Consider the following 24,400-nt stretch of genomic DNA (forward strand, 5'->3'; position numbering starts at 1 on the left):
GCATCAGTTGCATGTTAGGTTGCCAAAAAAAACAGTAAAATGCCCATAATTTCTACGAAGTACATTTGCATTTTATGCGCATCCGATTGCAATGATCACCATTAAAAAATACATCATTCTATGTCATTTCATTGCAATCCATCAAAAACCGTGGATGTAGCATCGCACTCAATTTTTAGAAAAAATCTATTATATACATATCTGGATTCGCGAACGTTTTTAAATATCTGTTTTGGCACATTTTAAACAGTCGTTTCGCTCTATTTATCTGAGTAGGATTGACACATCCAAAACGCGTCTAAATACGCGATATATTCAAAAACTTTTTTTGCAGAGTTTCCAAATTTGAGGGGTATCATATCCGCCGATCTAGTGGATGGATTTAGACGCGCAATGGCTTTTTAGATTCAGAACGTAAAAAACGAAATTTAGGTGGGTTTCCACTGAAATCGAATGGCATTTATAAATTTTGAATCCAAAAAAGAGTTTTTTTTAGAAAAATTTCGACTTTCAGCGCAGATTGCCGTGATCCTTTGAAGGTTACACACCCAAGTTGTAAAAAATGCGAAATTGCGAGTACTACAGTCACATAATAAGCTTCGAGATAAATCCGGCTGCGCATCCCTATTAGAGCAAAAATTCAAAAAACCCAATTTTTCAGTCTTCAAAATGTCAGCATCCGTTTGAGGTATATATAGTAGACATATTAAAAAATCATACATTAGAAACCTCATCTTTGAAGTGTATTCTTTAACTTCTTCGTTGAGCATTAAGTTCTACATTGTGTTGTAAAGCTACTAATTGGAAATTAACACAAAGTTTCCTTCAACGCTTTTTTCCTATTTTTTTACATTAATACGACCACACCTTCCGCTCAAAATATTATTTAAGAAATCCATTGGTGATTCGGGATAAAACAGTTTATTTTATCGAAATGCGTTCAAAAGTTATGGTATAGTACAACTGTTCGCGAGTTACAGTACCCCATACCTCAGTTTCAACATAAATTAATTTTCTACAAAAGGGTCGATATGTAGATTTCACTCAGAAATTGGACAGTTTTTTGGTTATAAAATTGGCATATACCTACAATTTTTAAATATCAATGCAACATATAATAATTCAAGATTATTTCTACAACGTTAGCATTTTTATACCCTCAGCCTTTAGGCTAAGGAGGGTTTATATACACTTTGATACGATGAAAATGTGCCTCATCGAAATAATCGTTTAAGACCCCAAGTATGTTTGGACGAAATGTGTTTCAGACAATTTGGAGTCGATCTAGCCATGTCCGTCCGTCTGTCCTGCTGGCTGGAGCGCACGATAACTCTCGAACGTATGAACCGATTCGGTTCAAATTTTGGCTTTCGTAATATTTTGCCCAAACTTAGTTTAAGTTCGAAGATGAGCTACATCGGTCCACTCCTTCCGGTACCTCCCCCACAAAAGTTCGAAAATGTTCGGAAAGTTTGTGCGCACGATAACTCTTGAAGGGAGTGACCGATTTGGTCCATACTTTGTATAGCGTAAACTTTCTGACAGGGCGATATGAGGTTCCAATATGGTCTCAATAGTTCCACTCCTTCGGGTACCTCCCACACAAAATTTCGGAAAAGTTCAGTTTAGGGCCATCTCTCGAATCGCTTTGATTTTTGTTTTAGCAACTTGTATTCACTGGCCTCCATACAAGCTTCATCAGGGGCAAGTCCATACTTCCTGAGAAAATAGCATGAAAGTTGCAAAAAAAACCCTATGACACTGTGTGAGGTGGTTGGAGCGCAAGATAACTCTCGAACGGATCTGCCGACTCGGTCCAAAATATGGCCTTAGTAATATTTTGTCCAAACATAGTTTATGTTTGAAGATAAGCCATATCGGTCCACTCTTTCAGGTACCTCCCCCACAAAAGTTCAAAAATGTTCGGAATAATTGTTCGTACAGTAACTCTTGAAGGGAGGAGTGTGAATTGGTCTATACTTTACACATCCTAATATATCTACCAGATATAGATCAGGTTCAAATATGGACTATATTTGTCCACTCCATCCGGTACCTCCCACACAAAATTTCGGATAAGTTCACTTTAAGACCTAGTATCGAATCACTTTGATTTTTGTTGAAGCAACTTGCATTCGCTGCCTCAATTACGATGGTAGTTTTTTTAGGGGCAAGACCATACTTCTTGAGCAAACAGCCCGAAGAATGCAAAACCCCCCTATGGCTCCATATGTTGTGGCTGGAGATCCACTTCCATAACGGTCAATGTCGATCCATTCCTTTTAGTATGTCCTCCGCAAAACTTTTGATCTTTAATCCTAATCAACATTTTTGTCGGTTCAAACGCCCAAAATTTTTAAAACCCCCTAAATACATACGTATTTTGGGAAAAAATTGTTTCAATATACACAGGCTGAGGGTATATCTCTGTCGGCAAAGCTGACTGATACTTTTTTACTTGTTCTACTTTTAATCACAAACTGATGTCAACAGGGAAAATCAAAAAACGTTTCAAAATAAAAGCTTCCATAAAAAGCGCTTTAAAAGAAAATTGTCTCTAAATAGGGTTTGTTTTGTGTCGTGTCAATATCTTTAAAATTTTCCACAAAATCTTAATTTTCTCCGAATTTTCCAGAATTTTTTTCCGAATTCTGATCGATTTCTTTCAGAAAATCTAAATTTTTCTCCGATTTTTCAAAAAATGGTTTCCGAATTCGGACCGGAATCGTGGGGAAACTCCAATACTAGGTCAGAGATTCTGACCTAATTCCGAAAAAATATTAGATGGTACATATGTGCATGCATATGTGAAAAATAATAAAGGGTGTTTTTTTAAGCTAGATAGAACTTTAAATTGTAAAAAGTAACATAAAAAATTAAATTTTGATGAAACTTTTTTTTATTTGTTTCAGTATACTCTGACAAATCATCATGAATAGACTCACGCTTGAAGCAATTGAAGCCACGAGACCATTACATGCGTCGTTCTTTCGCCGATTGGGCTCTAGAGCAGTTGGCAAATGACCCGTTGTTTTATCGCAAAATTGTGTTCAGCGATGAGGCGCATTTTTGGCTTAACGGGTTTGTTAATAAGCAAAATTGCCGCATATGGAGTGAGACCAATCCACAAGAGACCCTACAGACTCCATTACATCCAGAAAAATGCACCGTATGGTGCGGTTTTCACGCTGGTGGCATCATCGGACCTTATTTCTTCAAAAATGAGGCCGGAGCTCGCGTTACGGTCAATGGAGATCGTTACCGCACCATGATCAATGATTTTTTGTTTGAAAATATCGATGACATTGATCCGGAGGAGATGTGGTTTCAACAGGATGGCGCTACGTGCCATACGGCGAACGCAACCATCGACTTATTGAAATCAAAATTTGGCGATAAGTTGATTTCGAGAAGTGGACCTGTCAATTGGCCTCCAAGGTCGTGCGATTTGACACCTCTCGATTATTTCCTGTGGGGCTACGTGAAGTCACTGGTTTATGCTGATAAACCAGCAACAATTGATGCCTTGGAGGCCAGCATTGTTCGTGTTATTCGTGACATACGGCCAGCAGTGCTCGAAAAAGTGGTCAAAAATTGGACGTCCAGAATGCACTTCGTCAAGAACAGCCGCGGTGCCCATATGCCCGAAATCATTTTCAAATGTTAATGTCACGTATTGATCTTTGAATAAAAACAAAAATTTGATTACAATTTAATTTTTTGTGTTATTTTTTACAATTTCAAGTTCTATCGGGCTTAAAAAAACACCCTGTATGTATGGATTATTCAGACACTGAGTTCCGAAGTAATTGTGGGAAACTACTGCTGTTCTAGGCTCAGAAAACGTTATAGCTCAGTATAAAGCGATTATAATGGCTTTAAATCAGCAACGAGAAAATACTATTCACCTACGAAATTTAACAAACTGTATTTTATTTAAAAAACTATGTCGTAAAATAAAACAAAATAAAGTGGAAGTGCTTCCATGTGAAGCCATGGTTCTTTTGCATGAGCTCAAATGGAATCGTGAAAGATCCGTTCTTGTTCATCGAATTTTCATGAGTCCAATTGAATAAACTAATAAGTACAAAAAATTACCAAATAATCATGTAATAGGGTTTTTACATTAGCACAAAAACAGGGTTTAGGGCTGATGTGTCATTTATTTGCTAAAACAGGCAACATTTTTCGTCATTTACCATACAAAAATAAATGATGGAGAACAAAAATACTCAAACAATAACAAAAGTGAAAATAAATGATTAAAAAACTTTGCAAACATTATGTTTTTTGTTTTTGAATTAAGTCAAATTAGTTGATACACATTTGTGTTTTGAAATTCTTATTTTTCTGAATTGAAATTATTGTGTACGTGTGCATGTGTGATTGTGTATGAGTGATTGTGTGCGTATGTATATGTAAAACACTTCATTTACTTCTAGGATTTCGTAAAACAAAATCATATAATGTGCTAATGTAAAAATGTTTTAACCGAATAATTTTTTACTTGCAAAATTAATTGTTAAAATGAAAATAAAAGTCAGAAAATGTAATCGATTCATTGTCATAGCACCTTGATTCAGTTATTTGTCATGACATTTCTCACCAATGCTTTGTATCCGAATTTTCACCAATCAGAAATAAAATTTGCAGTCCAATTATGTAATTTGTTGAATATACAATGTACAGATGTTGAGAATACAATGTACAGTGGATTTCTATCACCTGATGTTATTTTTCTTTATTTTGTATGTAATTTTCCAGATTATATATTATATTGATCTGTCAAAATCATAGTTATCTCTTCCGATGGCTGCAATATATTTCTTTCAAATCGGGGTTCGGTTTTTTCCAATATACGATAAATAATGCGTCAGTCTCTGTACCAGGCTCATCATTTGGGAAATCTAGTATAAATTTGAATTCTGTTACAATATTTTTAAACAACTTATTCTGTAATAGTTACCATGTTTTGGGGGGTCTCATTCATACTTAATTATATGGTTTTTATTCTTAACAGAACATATTGTTCCATAAGCCGAACTAAAAATATACTTCAAAACGCACGATTTTCTACTTTACTTATATTCAACTTATATTCATTCAAAACAAACGTTGGTGTACGTCAAGGTTGTCCATTATCACCACTACTTTTTGCAATAGTGTTGGATGACATAATGTTAAAGTTGTGCCGGAAGAGGCGAGGCATAACATGGGGTCTGAATAGGCAGCTCGAGGACCTAGCATATGCAGATGATATCTGTCTACTGTCACACAAGGCCTGCGACATGCAGGACAAAATAAATGATCTAGTTCGACTAGCAAGAGAAGTTGGACTAGAAATCAACATTAAAAAAACGTATGCAATGCGACTTAACAACCGCAACGACGATGCGATCAAAATTGACAATCAACCGATTCCTTACGTTGAATCATTCTGCTATTTAGGAAGCATTGTGAACATAGCTGGCAGTATCGATGAAGATGTCTCAAACAGACTTAATAAGGCAAGAAGCGCATTTGGTCGGCTGAGAAAAACGTGGAAAAACACACAGATAACAAGAGCTACGAAGTTGAGAATTTTCAAAGCTTGCGTAAAATCTACATTGTTATATGGCAGCGAAACTTGGTTCTATAACGAGCAAATTATACAGAGACTTCAGACTTTCATCAACAAATGTCTCCGAATCATATGTGGTATATTTTGGCCAAATACTATTTCTAATGAATGCTTATGGAGATTAGCCGATGAAACACCTATTGCAATGCAGATAAAAAGAAAGAAATGGAACTGGATTGGCCACACTTTGAGGAAGACGCATAATACAATCTCGAGAATGGCCCTAGATTGGAATCCGCAGGGCAGTAGAAGACCGGGTCGCCCAAAAATGTCCTGGAGAAGAACAGTACTCAAGGAATTGGCAAATATCGATAAATCATGGGATTATATAAAAACAATTGTGCATAATAGATCATTGTATGAATGTATTGTTGATGCCCTATGTTCCCACGAGGAATAAATAAAGGAAAAAAAAAAAAACTTATATTCAACATGGTGTTTCCATTGGAGTTTTGTCCTTCCCTCGGGTCGTATAATGTCAAATGGCTCGTATTCGTATGCCTTTCGGGCGAGAGCATCTTTATCCATCCTGTTGACATGGCCCAGTCAACGCAATCAGCTCGATACGTTTTACTATATCGGTGTCGGTTGGCTGGTGTCTTTCATACTTCTTTTTAATATCCACAAAACGAAACAGGTTTCCAAACACAAAAAAAAATATTTTCTTTTATTTTATAACAATTTACATAGAATTTTTAATAAAAATAGGTCAATTTTGCCAGTGCCGATGATCGATCACTTTCATCTGATTTTTATTTTCATTTTAATAATTACTTTTGCAAGTAAACAATTATTCGGGTACATGATTATTTGATAATTTACTGTACGGGTACTTATCAATTTATCTGAACTTATGGCAATATTATGACAAAGTTCGGAGCTTTCACCACTTCAATTGCACTCATAAAAATTCGATGAAAATTATCGGATCTTTCACAATAATTCGAGGATAAATATCAATCGTTCACGACTTCATTTGAACTTTACGCGAGAAAAACAGTGAAATCATGATTTCACATGGAAGCACATCAATTTAATGTTGCTGGGTTGCTTTATTTATGATGGTGCTGAAATCTAGAATTTCCACATTTGGTTCGATAACTTGCGATAGTTTTCTTTTTACAGTGTTTTATTTAACTTGCCTTGGTGTGTGTTTAGTTCAAATCTGGTAACTCATTTTTAACACGGTTGCAGTTGACCAATCGAACTAAAACTTTGCACACTTCTCAGATTTGGATGACAATACACGAATATGAAATCAAAACCAATATTGGTCCATTTTTACACTGTTTTACAGTTTTTTTATCTAATTTGCTTTTCAAATCTGGTAACTAATTTTTCACATAGTTGCAGTTTACCAATCGAACTTAAAATTTGCACACTTTTTAGATTTGGATGACAATACATGAATATGAAATCAAAACTAATATTGGTCCATTCTTACAGTGTTTTTACGGTGTCTAACTTGACCCCCTTTTCAAATCTGGTAACTGATTTTAACCACGGTTGCAGTTTACCAATCGAACTTAAAATTTGCACACTTTTTAGATTTGGATGACAATTAATGAATATGAAACCAATACAAATATGGGTCCATTGTTTCCTATAGCCCCCATATAACGGTACCACCTGATTTCCGGTATTTTGCTTTTCAAATCTGGTAACTCGTTTTGCACACTTTTCAGATTTGGATGACAATACATGAATATGAAATCAAAACTAATATTGGTCCATTCTTACAGTGTTTTTACGGTGTCTAACTTGACCCCCTTTTAAAATCTGGTAAGTGATTTTTAGCACGGTTGCAGTTGGCCAATCGAACTAACACTTTGCACATTTTTCAGATTTAGATGACAATACATGAATATGAAACCAAAACCAATATGGGTCCATTTTTTCCTATAGCCTCCATATAACGGTACCACCCGACTTCTGGTATTTTGAGGATTTTGTCTTCATTTTCAGCCCGAATTTGCTGTAACTTGGCATTTGGAGTTCTGAATAGTCCAGGAACTTCCCCACTAAAAATTGTGGACGTAGGTCAAGGTTTAATATAGCATCCATATAACTGTACCACCCAATTTCAAGCATCTTAATCTACATTTTCTGCTCAAATGGACTGTAATTCGGCATTTGGGGATCTCAGTGGTCAAAAAATGTAATTACTAAAAAGATAAAAATAAAAAATAATTTAAAAAAATTAAGTTTCAGTGTTTTATTTAGAAGTGCACTTAAAACTAAAAAATAATTTGTCGCATAGCCTCAATATATATATTCTTTCTCATGATAGAATCTCTCAAATAAAACGCTTGCCGTTTAATTTTGCCACCATTCATAATTTGAATGCAAGCGTTTTATTTGAGAGATTCTATCATGAGAAAGAATATATATATTGAGGCTATGCGACAAATTATTTTTTAGTTTTAAGTGCACTTCTAAATAAAACACTGAAACTTAATTTTTTTAAATTATTTTTTATTTTTTTAAAATTTCTCTTTCATCGTTTTTTTGTTTCTTTCAAATACATAGTTCCGAGACCATAATAGCTCAACGAATATTTCTGTTCCATCGTTTTTTTTTTTTTTTTTTTTTTTTGTTTTCATCGTTTGTTGCATTAATTGACATAAAAATAAATAAATTGCAGCGATTGTGATTTATGGGTACTTTACACGATATGTTTTTTACATATGAGTTGTCACTTTGCATATACATTTTGTATGGGAGAAGTGACAACTCATATGCAAAAAAACATATCGTGTAAAGTACCCATTACGCTTATTTAACAATGTGGCAGCATCTGAATAATAAACGAAACGAGCGAGAAAGATCAAAGTGAATGTGGAATTAAAGGAATGAGAATGAAAGGAACTATATGAATGTAGTTCGGAACTAGTTCGTTCCGGAACTACACAACTCTACTGTTTACGTCGTCTAAGGTTCGACCTATGATGTCAATGTCGTCGGCATAAACGAGAAACATGTACCTTCTGTATATATGTACTGCGCTATCTTTATTTACCTCTGCATCACGAATAACCTTTTCCAGCATAAAGTTAACCGAAAGGTTGTCTCCATGTCCGATACCTCGTTTGGAACTGATCTGTTCGTACAGGATATTTTCTATTCTAACTGAGAATCGCGTATCAGTCTCTACATAAATCTTTCTTATTTGACGAAAATAACTATCGGTCTACAAGTACTCGTATCTTCACTCGTTTTACTTATTACAAAAAAATGTACTACTTATGGGTGTTTTACACGATATTTTATTTTACATATGTGTTGTCACTTTGCGTATACATTTTGTATATAAAAAGTGACAACTCATATGTAAAAAAACATATCGTGTAAAGTACCCATTAAATGTAAACGAAAGTGTATAGAATTTTCCCAGAACATTAAAATGTTGGATCACATACTTAGGTATAATTGCATCTAATCCCTGAGTATATCTACAATGAATATCAAACGTATTCGATAATAATATTACGCATATATTCAAATACCAATATTCATCCAAATTGTTTGTTAATAAACAAAGACCACATTCCACATTCTTAACATAGACAATGACAAACCAAAAATAACCATGGGTGGCTTTGCTATTCAAATCTGTCAAATTGTCTTCTTCACTTAATAGTTGATGAATAGCTATTGTGTTCAGACAACGTATCCATTAATATCTTTTGAATTGGCATGGATGTAAATGTTTGTGTGTATGGCGTGTGTGCCCGCGTCTCTCCATTTGCCAATTCAGACCGAACAGCATCATCATTTGGCGATACAAATCTCTAATCACTTCCGACATAATTCAATGAATTCGAATATTATTATCCACTTTGTCAGAATAATCAACTTGATTTTGATAGAATTCAAATAGAATTGTTTTAACACCCGTTATTGTTTAAAATTTAGAAATGCCCCCTTCGTCTCCAAGTGTATGGCTCATTGAGTACTTTGAATTGTTCATAGCTACGTTTGTATATTTATTTAATGATCTATATAACCGAAAACATAACCTAAATGTTTTTATGATGATCAATAATTCGTCATTTATGTTCACAATTCGTCTTTTATGTTCATATTTTATTCTATGTATTTACATACATATTTACACATGTGTATGTATGTGAATGAATATGTTGATATAGTTTTTATTTTAAGTTTAGGTGCTTGTGCATCTGAGTTCTTCTTGTAACCAGATTTGTTGACAATTTCGGCAAGCAGACAAACAAAATTCGGACGTTAAGTCCGATGTCGGATCCGAAGTCGTAACGATATCTTAACGAAAGTTGTATGAAGTGATTGACATAATTTCGGAACGAAATTTCACAGTGATATCTTATCGATTTCGGACATCCGACATTTGGTTTGCTGGAAAAGTACAAGCCCATGTATGTATGTATGTAGTTATTTCTGGATACTATTCAGACAACGTTTTAAATTATGACCTCAGGGCTTTTACTATTAACGGCTTATACTATTCAATGGCCTATACTATTAGTGGGATCAATAAGAACGATTTTATTATGTATTTGTCAGAATTCTATCTGATCACCACAGCAACCACAACCCATTTATATACAATGTACATACATACATATTTATATCACTTCTGACCGTTTCTTTTGTTGATTTTTAATTATAATTATAAAAGGTTACCGCCACGACTTTCTTTCTCCTTTCGAAATAAATCATTCATTAGCATAAACATTTCAGACAGTGTGTCGACTAATAGCCACGCGACTATCGGCTGTCAGATGATAAATGTTTTTCTTTTCATTTGGCGTTTTTTGAAATGTCAAACATTCACACAGAACAAAATTTTGGACGGAAAAATTGACAAAAATGGAAAAGTTTTTAATAAATATTTTAATTTCGATGAAAAAAACACCATGCGAAAGTACATTACTAGGGTCACCATTACGCTTAAGACAAAGTTTTTTCCATCTTGAGAAAAACAAATATACATATGTATGTATGTACGTTACTTAATAAATACGGTCCGATATATGGAGTCTAGTTTCTAAGGTGGATATGTAATAAGTATCCCGTCCATCTGGAAGACATTAACTCGAAAACCAAACCCACAAAGATACAAACTTAAAAATGAATGAAACATGGAGCATTATATCACAAAAGGTTATATTGACAAGTTTCTAAAAACAGACTGTCAAATTAAAGCGATACTGGAGACCAAACAAGGTAGTGTTTTTCAACTGGAAAGTCAAACGTATTTCCACTTTCTTTGGGAATTAAAAAAAAACCGGGAAATCTCAAACCCTATAGGTGAGTTAAAATATTGAAAACACCCAAATAAAAATGGAGAAGAATATTTTTATTAACATAATACATATAAGTATATTGTCTTTACGCCCTCATAGCCGTTAGTAACTTTACACAGTGTATTATAGCCGCAGATATTATTAAGCTTTGATGAAACACTAAACAAGCTTCGATCAGATACACCACCACCTGTGTCAGAAGTCAATGAACTTGATGTCTTCCCAAATACACGGATTAAAGTTTTAATTTTGCTATTTTAGTTTATACCAGAAATATATCGATGTCCATTATGTTTTTCTTTTTCATCTTCTCCTTCTTATTCTTCTCTTAAATGACAAGCAGGTAGCTATTATCTTTAATTAGAAAATGTTAAACAATGGTTATTACGGCTTATCAAAAAAAAAAAAACACTCTCGATCTTCTTGTTGATAGTTGCTGGGTAACTTTCAATAAACAGATCATCTCCCACCCATATGTCGAGACAATAACACAATCAATCTTCTATTTGTAGAATAGAGCGTTGTATGACGTTTAAGAGAGGGATGGGAGAATTTTAGCACCAATACTTCGTAAGTGGTGTTGTGTAAAAAGAACTTATTTGCACATAAGAGAATAACATTTATCTTGGATTTTCCTGCATCTTCGTAAAACATTATCCCAATCCTATAATTTAAAATATTCCAGAATATTTGAATCAATTTGCACCAGATCCAATCACAACACGAACTCATTCCACGAACACTTCTAATTGGTATTATAGGTCTTCAACGATAACAATTCATTAATTACCTCAAAATTTTAGTTACCAACTTCCACAGTTTGATCGAGCTGTCTGGAACGCATTTCTCATTGCTGTAAATGTAGCTGCTACTCCTTGAATGTCGTTATTCACATTTTCATCTCTTAAGTCCCTCTACCATCTCCAGTAGGTTATTGAAAAGATTACACGAGATACTATCCACTTGTCTGAAACCTCGCTGGGTAATAACCGTTCAACATAGATGTTCTTTTTATATTTTAACTGTGGACCTCGAGTCAGTAATCTCGTCTTGCAATGCCGTATAATCTATGCGTAGATACCAGAATTTGCCGTAAGGTGAAAATCGTTCACACATTACGCTGGATAAGATTTTGTATATACCGTGACTGTCACTGAAAATGATGCAACCTGAAATAAAAAATTTAAACGTTGATAACTTGGAAACGAGCGATTTTTTAACAATTCAAAAACTAATTTTGTAGTCTGAAAAGTTGTCTTTATGATGGCATACAAAAAATCTTCTGTTTACAGTACCGTTATACTAAAATTTTACCGGAAAACAAAAATGGGAATTTTTTAAATTGAGCATTGAAAATGGTGCGCCACAATAATCGATTAATAATTTCTAAATATTTCGCTTTTTATGTCATTTTAGTAATCAGAATGGTGGAATAATTGGTTCCCTATCGTTTTCAGTAGTTTTTTTGATATAGATTCCGATAGAAAAAATGATGTTTCTGACGTAATTTTGGCATGATTGTAATTAATGTCCCTTTGTAGGCAATTTGGCTAGAAATGTACTATGATATTTCATAGTCATTTTTTGGAAAATAACTTCAATAACTAAAAATTTCTGGCCAAATTGGCCTACAAAGGGACATTAATTACAATCATGCCAAAATTACGTCAGAAACATCATTATTTCTATCGAAATTATTCCACCATTCTGGAATATTTCTGTACGCCATCTTACTGCTAAACCTAAATAACGACGGGACGTACGCAAATATTTCACCAACCTACCAAAACAACGCTCTCTGAGCGTCCGTATTACGTTGAGTCCCAAATCATATTTAAAACACAAAATCCGCGACCGAAACTTACTTAAATGTTTTCATTCGTAAAACAATTAATTTTCTTTCGCAATGAATTGTATTTCATGTTTTGTTGGACTTTTGTTTTTAAAATACAAAACACACACACATTCAAACAATAACGTTCTGTCAAAGTTAAACTTGTTCAACTTACAAAAAGTATACGCTCGACGTATTTCGGTAGTTCTCATAAGAATATGAGTTCTACTTTTTTCACCACACACGCCCGAGTATACGTCCGTATATAAGTATGGGCCTTAAAGACAACATTTCAGCCTACAAAATTGTTTTTGAATTGTAACAAAGTGCTGTTTTACATTTAAGCGATTTCTCTTACGATTTTTTGTCTCCTCTTTGTGGTGGTTATTCTTGTTAGGCAGAGTTGCAAAACATAGTAAGAGAAATTGAAACAAAATTTAGTTTTGCAATGAATTTTGTGCATAAAAAATCATTTAAAGCATAAAATGATTATTTGTTATAAGCATTTTAAAATTTGTATAACATATTTTTATAAAATACCTTCTTTTTACATTAAGTATTTCTAACAAAATGTACACTTGGTACCATGTTACAAAAAAATGCAACCCTGTGTGTGAAATTTACGAAGATGAGCAAAGAGGAGACAAAAAATCGTAAGACAAATCGCTTAAATCTAAAACAGCACAAAGACATAAATACAACAAGATAAGACATTTTGTTTGCTATCATTCTTCAGTGAATGGCTTTTGAATTTAACATAATGTTATATCACGATATGGTGATATAACATTTTTTTCTTTTATACATTTTTACGTATTTAACCGAATTTACCGATCCAATTGACATAGAATTATTCTTGAATAGATCCCTGAATTCATAAATTTCGTTTCTGATACCATTACATGAAATGTTCCTCCTTGGTTGCGATTTTGAATTAACTGCAACCTGTTAAGGGTAATGTTTCTATACAAAGTTTCGTAAAAATTTTTTTGTTGCATGCATTTTGTCTAGTCTTAGTTGTATTTATGTCTTTGATTGTAAAAAAATATCAACTCGTTTCCATGTTATCAACGTTTACATTTTTTATTTCAGATTGCGACATTTTCAGTGACAGTCACTGTATGTAATATAATAATTTATTTTTTTCCTTACGGAAGTACCTATTTCCATAAATGGTGGTAGGGAAGTTTTCTGGCCACTGAGAACCCTGAATGCCAAATTACAGACAATTTAGAACGAAAATAAAAAAACTCCAATACACCTGAAATCGGGCGGTAGAGTTATATTGAGGGCTATTCCAAAACGTGGACTTATGTCCACAATTTTTGGTGGATAAGTTTTTTGACCACAAAAAGGAAATTATAGCTAAAAAGAAAATGTAACTAAAAACTACAAAATACGTGAAACCTCCCCGATAGCCCATCTTCAAGTTTTATCTTTATTTTTGTAAAATTCTAGGGTATATATATTTTATAGGATCGCATATGATTATTTCACTGCGTTACAAACGGAAAAATAAACTATGATGGGTAAAAAAAACTGAAATCGAAAAAATTAAAAAAAAAATAAAAAATTCGGCTGATCCGAACTTAACGCAGTTTTAAATAGTTTAAATTTAATAAAAAGTAGAACACTTTGTCGAATGAGCTTAATGGGTGGGACACTTTCGCCATTTTAACTCATTTTGTAATTCTCCAAAATAATATTTTGAAAACAAAGATTGTGCTCCAGAACCAGAAAAAAGTACTATCTAGTACTATTTTTCCAATTTTGTGCACGGTGCTCTTGAAGAAAATTTAAATGGAAGGTGCTTACAACTGGGAAGTTTTTGCGAATTCTGAAACTACAATGTTCATAGATGAGAAAAATCAAAAAAAAAAATCGCCGCAGCGCTTTTTAAATAAATCGCGATTTAAGTTGACATTTTTAGAGGTTTTTTAGGGTTTTACGATTTTGTTTGGAAACCGCAAGTCCTATCGAAATGGGACTAAAGAAAATGTTGTAGCGGTGAAAATTATGTCCAAGATTGGCCAGCATAATATTTTCGTAGGTTTTACCGTTTTTGAGATATAGAAGTTCAGATCAATCATTCCGATTTTTTCTCAGGCCTTCAGAATTTTGCTTGAAACCCGCAAGTCATATCGGAATGAGACTAAAGAAAATGTTGTAGCTGTGAAAATTCTCTACAAGATTGGCTTTCGTATCTTTTCATTAGGTTGTACCATTTTTGAGATATATAAGTTTAAGTTGAGATATTGCAGTCATGACACTGTTTTATAAGAAGACGATACAGTCAGTTCATTGTCCCAATTTGAACTTCTATATCTCAAAAACGTTAAAACTTACGAAAATACCATAAAGGCCAATCTTGTAGAAAATTTTCATAGCGACAACATTTTCTTTTGTCCCATTTCGATACGACTTAAAAATGTCGATTTATTTAAAAAGCGCTCCGGCGATCTTTTTTTTTTGTTTTTGATTTTTCTCATCTATGAACATTGTAGTTTCAGAATCCACAAAAGCTTCCCAGGTGTAAGCAACCTTCTATTTAAAGTCGCTTCAAGAACACCGTGCGTAGTTTTTGAACACGCTCTTTTGATAGCTTTACCATTCAAAATGTACAGAGAAAATTGAAATCATCTATATATTAAAAATTAAAGTAAACATATGCTTATGTTTAAACAATAAAAAATAATAAAAAAAATTTAAAGGTTGTCAAGAAGAGAGTATTTCGAGTGTTCCGATTTTCCACAGTAGAGCACATGACTTTTAACATTCTCGACTTTTACCTAAGATTAGTTAAAATCTTAATTAAAGGGTGAATCGATCAAAAAACACTCCGCATTTTGAATTTGATTTTTTTATTTATCAGCACTTTGACTAGGTCACGCGACATAACAAAAATTACATAACCTTTTTTCACTAATTTTGTCATCATCTTATGACATACATATGTATACATGATTTTATATTATATATTACTCTATTTCATATATCATTCCAATTAAAAGTGGTTTGTTATTGTTATATTAATTTAAGCTTTAATAATTAAGGATCGTACTATAAGTGATAGAGTGCATTGCAAGATCTATTTACCAGGTCACGTAAGTAGCACAACAACAACACAATTTTGGCCGAAAATTCTTCAATATGTCAAATCGTTTGTTTACGTACAATTTATTCACAATAGAAAAAATTTTGACAGATTGATACAAAATCGGTGGCGTTTTACGCCACCTTATAATTTCGTCATGGTGCATTGCTATTAATGAAGAATAAATCATGACAGACGTCAGTGTGCACATTTATTTTATTAGTGGGGTACACTTGGAACATTTATATTCATTCAATTTAATGCCCATCTTAATCTTTGTTTTAATTTTTCTGCAACATTTTAAATACAGAAAAAAACTCAACAAATAAAACTAAAACAATAAAACAGTTTATTGACCCATTGATAGCTGCGAAACAATAATTGATTATTCGTTGCTTGTTATTTTAATGCTTTCAGCTAGCTATTACTTCCGACTCTTTCATGGAGTTGCGATAGACCACACACAACCGAACACATTCTACGGAGATGAACGCCAAGATCATTTAACGAAACAATGATGGTTTTCATGAGATGAAACTCAGAATAAGAAAAAAACACAATTTTACGGCACTATTTTAATCATTAACAGTTAAGATTTTTGAAAAGTGGAAGAATTTTTGTATAAATCTGACAGATGATGGAGTGATTCTTCAGACAGCAATCGGAGTCCTACGAAGAATAACAAGTACTCTAATCGTATAATATGGTAAGAAGATTAAGAACAACATTCACAATTGGCATTCAGCTAAGAAAAATACAATTTGATCTTTACTTTAGAAACTGCTAGTGTTCGGATTTGCTCTGGTGGCGTTGTCGTGTGCCCAATATGCCCCAACCTCGGAATATTTGCCTCCGGCGTTAGAAGAAGCTAGTCAGTCTTTAGAAATTATTGCTCCCTCCAATGAATATTTGGCTCCAGCTGCTGTCGCTGAGGAGCAAACCGTTCTTGCCGATGATGGATACCGTTACAAGACAGTTCGTCGTCTTCGTCACCGTCAAAGACGTGATGTCAGCGAATTGACCCAATATTTGCCTCCTGTCCAAGAAGCTACCATTGAAGTTGCTGCTCCCTCCAATGAATACTTGGCTCCCGCTGCAGTCGCTGAAGAGCAAACCGTTCTTGCCGATGATGGCTACCGTTACAAGGCTGTTCGTCGTCTTCGTCACCGTCAAAGACGTGATGTCAGCGAATTGACCCAATATTTGCCTCCTGCCCAAGAAGCTACCATTGAAGTTGCTGCTCCCTCCAATGAATATTTGGCTCCCGCTGCAGTCGCTGAAGAGCAAACCGTTCTTGCCGATGATGGCTACCGTTACAAGGCTGTTCGTCGTCTTCGTCACCGTCAAAGACGTGATGTCAGCGAATTGACCCAATATTTGCCTCCTGCCCAAGAAGCTACCATTGAAGTTGCTGCTCCCTCCAATGAATACTTGGCTCCCGCTGCAGTCGCTGAGGAGCAAACCGTTCTTGCCGATGATGGCTACCGTTACAAGGCTGTTCGTCGTCTTCGTCACCGTCAAAGACGTGATGTCAGCGAATTGACCCAATATTTGCCTCCTGTCCAAGAAGCTACCATTGAAGTTGCTGCTCCTTCCAATGAATACCTGGCTCCAGCTGCTGTCGCTGAGGAGCAACCCGTTCTTGCCAATGATGGATACCGTTACAAGACAGTTCGTCGTCTCCGTCACCGTCAAAGACGTGATGTCAGCGAATTGACCCAATATTTGCCTCCTACCCAAGAAGCTACCATTGAAGTTGCTGCTCCCTCCAATGAATATCTGGCTCCAGCTGCTGTCGCTGAGGAGCAAACCGTTCTTGCCGATGATGGCTACCGTTACAAGGCTGTTCGTCGTCTTCGTCACCGTCAAAGACGTGATGTCAGCGAATTGACCCAATATTTGCCTCCTGTCCAAGAAGCTACCATTGAAGTTGCTGCTCCTTCCAATGAATATCTGGCTCCAGCTGCTGTCGCTGAGGAGCAAACCGTTCTTGCCAATGATGGATACCGTTACAAGACAGTTCGTCGTCTCCGTCACCGTCAAAGACGTGATGTCAGCGAATTGACCCAATATTTGCCTCCTGCCCAAGAAGCTACCATTGAAGTTGCTGCCCCCTCCAATGAATATTTAGCTCCTGCCACTATCGCCGAAGAACAAACTGTTCTCGCCGATGATGGTTACCGTTACAAGGCTGTTAAGAAACTTAAAGTTCGCCGTCATTAATTCTACTGTTGGAACTTTTTACGTTTTGTTAGTACCTTACGCTCTTAATTCTCGACTGATTTTCTAGAAATAAATCTTTAACAATTTAAGTTGTAACGTTCTTTAAATTAATATCAGATTACGACTATCATTACCTGCTTATCTATATCGATCTCAATTAAGTCCGGTCAATTTAGGCATTAAAGCTAAAGGTATCCATCTTATCGATTCCACGTGGCAATACTCTACTATCGCTCATTTACTCAAAGAGTGACACATCTCAAAAATGCAGTTTCGAGAAAACCACATTATAAGTTGGCAATTGAAGTTTGATTATTACTGAAAAACTGAAATAACTACTTAGACCATGTTTTGCAAACAGCTAGCCGGATATCAAAGCTAAATTTCTGTGCATGATCAAGCATGTTTTGAAGTGTTTTAGCGCTTCATGAACTCAAAAAACTTTTGTTTTGAATTATACGACACTCGTTGTAAATGAGTAATTGCTAACACAGAAATTTTGAGTTATGCCACTATTTGTGTAAATGAGCGATATGTATGTGTAAACCTCCATACAGTTTATCACATTTGTATGTAACATACAAAAGGAAACAAGAATCACATTCTGAGTCGATTTATGCCGTCCGTCCGCCCGTCCGCAACGTACAGGTCGCATTTATAGTCCGATTCAGCTGAAAATTGGGGAATATCATTTTTTTAGTCATAGGAAGAACGCTAATCGGTTCAGATTTAAATATAGCTCCCGTATATATTTTCGGCCGATTATACGTATTTGCTACACCAAACACGCTACATAGTCCGATTTTGATGAAATTTGGAATGTGTGACTGAATTTGGTCTAGAAATAAACGTGCCAAATTATATCGAAATCGGTTCTGATTTGGATATAGCTCCCATATATATTATCGGCCGATTTCACGTATTTTCCGCGCCAACTCACTATATATGTACGTCCGATTTTGATGAAATTTGGAATTCTGAATTCGGTCTAGAAATAAATGTGCCAAATTTGATCGAAATCGCTACAGATTTAGATATAGCTCTTGGTCATTCATTGCTTCATTTCTGACATAATAAAAATACAAGAATAAAGAAGGCAACAAAGGCAGCCGACGAGATTGCTTATGTACCCAGGCCTTTTGAACATTTGTATAGCATCCATTCTCGAACCGACTCGGTTCTGGTGTCTTCTCATATGATGCAAATATATCTACATCCATAAAGCTACCTGACGACTGCAGTGTTTTTCAGGCGGAGATACTGGACATAAAGGAAGCTTGTTTTATTCTCTTACAACTCCACAAACCAAACTCGATAGGAATTTTTGTCGACAGTCAAGCGGCACTCCTTGCACTAAAATCAAACTCTGCCACATCGAAGCTAGTAAAAGATTGTAAAGAAGAACTTGCTAAACTAGGGCGTATGTCAGGAGTAACTCTCACCTGGATCCCAGGCCATAAGGGACTGGATGGGAACGAAAAAGCGGACGAACTAGCCAGACCAGGATCCGCCTCTAACGAACTTCCAAAGGCGTCAGTCGCAACACCAATGGGAGTAGTTAAAGGGGATATCTTCAAATACTATCTATCATTGGCCGAGAGTAGATGGGACAAAACGGAAACATGCCGAATATCAAAATCTACATGGCCTCAATACAACGCCAAACTCACAAAGTTCCTAATCAGCCAAAATCGACGGAACCTGGCTAGACTTATTGCAGTGTTAACCGGTCACTGGGCTATCGGTAACCACGCAATGCGCTTAAATATACCACACAACGACCACTGTCGCAGCTGCGGAGATGAAGAAGAGGAGGAAACTATTGAGCACCTCCTCTGTTCCTGCCCTGCACTAATGCAACGACGACTTAAAGCTATAGGACATCCGTTCCTTCATAGTATCGCCGTAGGTCCGGGAAACCTTCTACGATTTCTCAACTCATCAGGCTGGATTTAACTGTCAATTTAATACTACGAAATAACAATCCTTGAACGAGTGGTGTGGTTTTCAAAACGGTATTCCTTACATACTAATTGAGGCTATAAAGTGTAGCCACCACGTAAAGCAACCAACCAACCATCCATTCTCGAACAATGTGTGATTTGTGCTTGGGGTCATTATCTTGATCAATTTGGAATGTTGTCCCCAATCCCATTGTTTTCAGAGCTACATTTCAAATTATCCCTCAGAATGTTTAAATAACACATCTCATCCATAATTCCTTCGATAAAGACAAGATTTCCTACACCGGAAGCACTCATACAACCCCATATCATAACAGATCCTCCTCCGTGCTTTGCGAAGAATTTTGTGTTTAGGGTCTAAGGCCGTATTTACCCTACGCCATACCTTACTTGGTCCATCCGACCCAAACAGACTGTTCTTTTTACCTGTTTGGGTCAGATGGACCAAGTAAGGTATGGCGCACATTGGTTCAGAATCGTTATTTCCTGGTCAAAATTCTGTAACTTTTGAACGGATAGAGATATTTTCATAATTCTTTTTTTGCTAGACAGATAACACAATCAGCTTTCAGGCGAATTATAAGCGGTCAAATTCAGACTGGTAGTTGCAGAGAAATTTAAGGTCAAATTTAAACTTTTGAGTTTTTTAACTATTTTTCATCAAAATATGAGTCAAACACCAACAAATAAACAATAAAATTACTAAAAAACTAAAAAAAATCGAAAAAATGCCGAAAAATTTTTTTTTCAGAAATTTGTAAAAAAACATTTACAAAAAATTTAATTTTTTTCAAAAAATAAAAAAAAACTACTTGGGTTTTCATAAAACTTATATAACTCGTATAAAAACTCATATACTTAAAAAAAAATGTTAATTTGTGTCAAAAAGATGTAATTCATATGAAAACAGCATTGAAAAACACACATTTTTACCCATATAATTTCAATAAATTGAAGAAAGTGTTAAGCGGACGGAACGGACATCTTTCTGTGAAAACAGAACTATGTTCCATGTTGTTCCACAAAAGTTCTAGTCCACTAAATTTGGAATTTCATAAAATTTAGTACCTGAGGAAAAATAAAATATTTCATGTTGTGTAACTACCTACCTTACAAAAAAACATTGAACACAATATCTGTTATAGTTTCCAAGAAATAGCTACGTCTTTCTCCAGAAATTTGCAAAAATTACGTTTTTCCCAAAAGTGGGGAAAATGTTCGTCTTTAGGGGCACACCACGCCCACACCTTCCAATATTTTGACCTAATTTTTTGGTTTCCTTAGTTTCAGTATGTTTACTATCCAATCCCATATAAAAATTAAATATCTTTGACAAAACCAAATTTTTGGCCAGGAAAATCGATTCCTGAACCATTGTGTGGCGTAGGGCAAATACGGCCTTAGGCCCACACAATTCCAGCCGTAATGTGCTTTCTACATTAGCACGAAAAACAGGTTTTAGGGCTGTTTCGTCATTTATTTGCTAAAACAGGCAACATTTTGCGTCATTTACCATACAAACATAAATGACGATAGCTGCGTCATTTATTCTAAACAACGCACGAAAACACCATACTATTATACGCAACCCTGCGTATACCAAAAAATGTTTTATGATGTTTTTGTTTGTTTGTGTGTGTTGTAGAAAAACAAAAATACTCAACCGATGACAAAAGTGTAAATAAATGGTTAAAAAACTTGCAAAAGTTATATTTTTTTAATTTTGAATTAAGTCGAGTTAGTTGGTAAACATTAGTGTTGTGAAATTCTTATTTTTCGGAATTAAAATTATTGTGTGCGTGTGTATGTGATTTTGTATCCGTGTGTATGTGCTATTGTGTGCGTAAGCAAATGCCCTGTAGGGACTGTGGCCGATTTAAAGCTAACATAAAGCTAGCTTTTTTTTAAACATAAGTGCAGGGTTTAAAATGCTAACGCCATATTAGCAAAAGCACCGAATATTTGCAGCTTTGTCTGCTAAAATTTCTTCGAAATATGTTTAGCAACAATGAACAACGGCAACATGTAGCAACAAATTTCACAAAAATATTGCTAGCGATGCTGATGCTATTTGATATTGTTGCTCTAATAAAAAAGCATCGGACACGCATACTCATATTTTGCAGCACACATGATCAACACATATCAGAAAAGAGAATAAGCAACAAAGTTTCAACGGCTTAGCCATGTTTTCAGCAAACAATTGTTTTGAGATCAGGGTTACCAGTGTAATGCATTAAAAATCACGATATGATTAAATCCACTTTTTCGTTGAAAGGACATGTGAATTTTTGTTGAAGCCGTTCAAAATATATTTTTTTATTTTTAAACAATAATAATTAGTATTCTTTAGGTTTTACCACATGATGGGGGCATTTTGACATTAAATGACACCTTTTTATTACTGCGTTGACAACCCTAATAACTATAAACACACTCGGTTGCTAATTCGCTGCGACGAATGGTCAGCCGACTGCTAAATATGTAGCGTGATTGTCGATTATGTCTAACGAAAAAAAGATTAGGGGTAAAAAACGAAATAAGCAAAAATGTACAAAAATAAATATGCGCTCGGTTGCTTATTTAGCCGTGTGTGTCAATATTGTGTAGCAGTTGAAGTGTACAACTAATGCTAATGTTTTTAGATGCTGGCTTTTAAACCCTGCATAAGTGGCATTTTATCGATCATTTTGCCTTATGCCAACTGACTAATTTTACAAGGCGATGAGCGCCTAAATAGTCAGTATTGTCCAACGCCAGATAACTTTTCGACTGATAATAAACTAACTTTTTTTTGCCTATTTTTAGTCAGTTTAAAACATAATGTGAAAAAAAAAACAATTTTTGTTTCTGTTTGTTTTTTATTTTTGACTTTTCATATTCTCTCTCTCCCTCTCTTTGTCTCTCTCTTTTTTTTTTTGTTAGAGGGAAGAAGGGGCAAATTTGTATATTTCCTTTGTGTTCCTTTTTAATTCCAGAATAATATGAGCAATATGTACGAATATGTTCAGTCCATCAACATTGTATTCTATAACTGGATGCTGCATTTATACGGAGAATATTAAGAAAAAGCAAGTGCGAATTATTTATACATTTGTGCCTTATTTCTTCGACAAACACAAATACTTTGCAGACGGTACATGTTTCTGTTTTCAGAGTGGTTAATCTCTAGATAACTTTTCGACTAACTTTATATTGGTCGAAAAGTTATCTAGACATGGACAATTGCCGAAATTTTTTCTGTTCAAAGTGGTTCATCTCTAGATAACTTTTCAGCCAGTTTTTAGACAGTTTAAAAATTATCGATCTATTATCAATCATTTTATCAACTGGTCAATAAAAGTCCAACAGGGTGACGCAAAAAACAGATGTAAATACACTTCATTTGTTTCTAGGATTTCGTAAAACGAAATCATTTAATGCGCATATGTAAATTGGACTTAAAGCACGGAGGAGGATCTGTAATGGTATGAGGTTGTATGAGTGCTTCCGGTGTAGAGAATCTTGTCTCAGCTTGTTTGATATTTAAAATTAATTCTATGATCTGTAGTGGGATTCTGTAACTCATTTTTGCTGTTACCGACAAAAATCGGTAAAATTAAATCGCAAAATTATGACTAAAGAAAAGTTGGCATCACTGTTTGTGTCGGTAGAGGCTAGCGACTACTTTTTATTCATCGTTAACTTACCGAAAAATTTCGTTAATTATCGAAATTATAAGCATTTTAATTTTACCGACGATTATCGATAACAGCAAAAATGAGTTACAGAATCCCACTACTGACCATATTAAAAAAGTAAAGAAAATCTATTAAAACAAGATTTTAAAATTTTGTGCTCAATCGGAGAGTAAATTCGGCATTCTTACCACTACAGTCACATTTATTATTTATTGCATCCACCAAGGAAAAGTCGGTATCAATTTTGCAAAAATAAACCAAGAAACTAAAATTGGGGTGCAATCTTCTACCATTTCTACAGTTTTAGAAATATTTGAGGTAAGATTACTTGGAATCCTTACACTTTAGGTATATGATGTGTTTGGCAACTTTACTAACAAGAATGCGAGGAATATGTTTAATTAACCCTCGTGCGAGTCTTAAAAGGGATCTTTTTGATCCCTTTTTTTAAAATCTTTAAAATCGAATACAAAATGTGATCGTATCAGATAAAAATATTCTAGAAATTTGTTCGCCATAAAATTTGACAAAATGTACTAGAATACATCAAAACTCTAAATTATACCCAAACGCCAGGAAGTGACCTATACTATATTCTGGCATTCTGAATCAAAGAAAATCTGTACATATCTGCAAGACAAAATATCACATAAAACAAAAAATGCAAATATGTGCAGGATGTTTCGATGGAACTTAGTAA

At 34.7% G+C, this 24,400-nt stretch overlaps 1 protein-coding gene across 1 annotated transcript; it reads left to right on the forward strand.

The window, feature by feature from the left end:
- Positions 1-5,366: 5,366 nt before the first annotated feature.
- LOC141390282 (uncharacterized) lies at positions 5,367-19,278 on the forward strand. Its single transcript, XM_073963198.1, has 3 exons — positions 5,367-5,507; positions 16,611-18,053; positions 19,147-19,278. The coding sequence occupies exons 1-3, from the start codon at positions 5,367-5,369 to the stop codon at positions 19,276-19,278; spliced, it is 1,716 nt and encodes a 571-aa protein (XP_073819299.1).
- Positions 19,279-24,400: the final 5,122 nt, after the last annotated feature.

The sequence above is a fragment of the Musca autumnalis genome, unplaced genomic scaffold (assembly GCF_047663935.1).
Source record: "Musca autumnalis isolate F117 unplaced genomic scaffold, ASM4766393v1 scaffold_1, whole genome shotgun sequence".
Lineage (NCBI taxonomy): Eukaryota > Metazoa > Arthropoda > Insecta > Diptera > Muscidae > Musca > Musca autumnalis.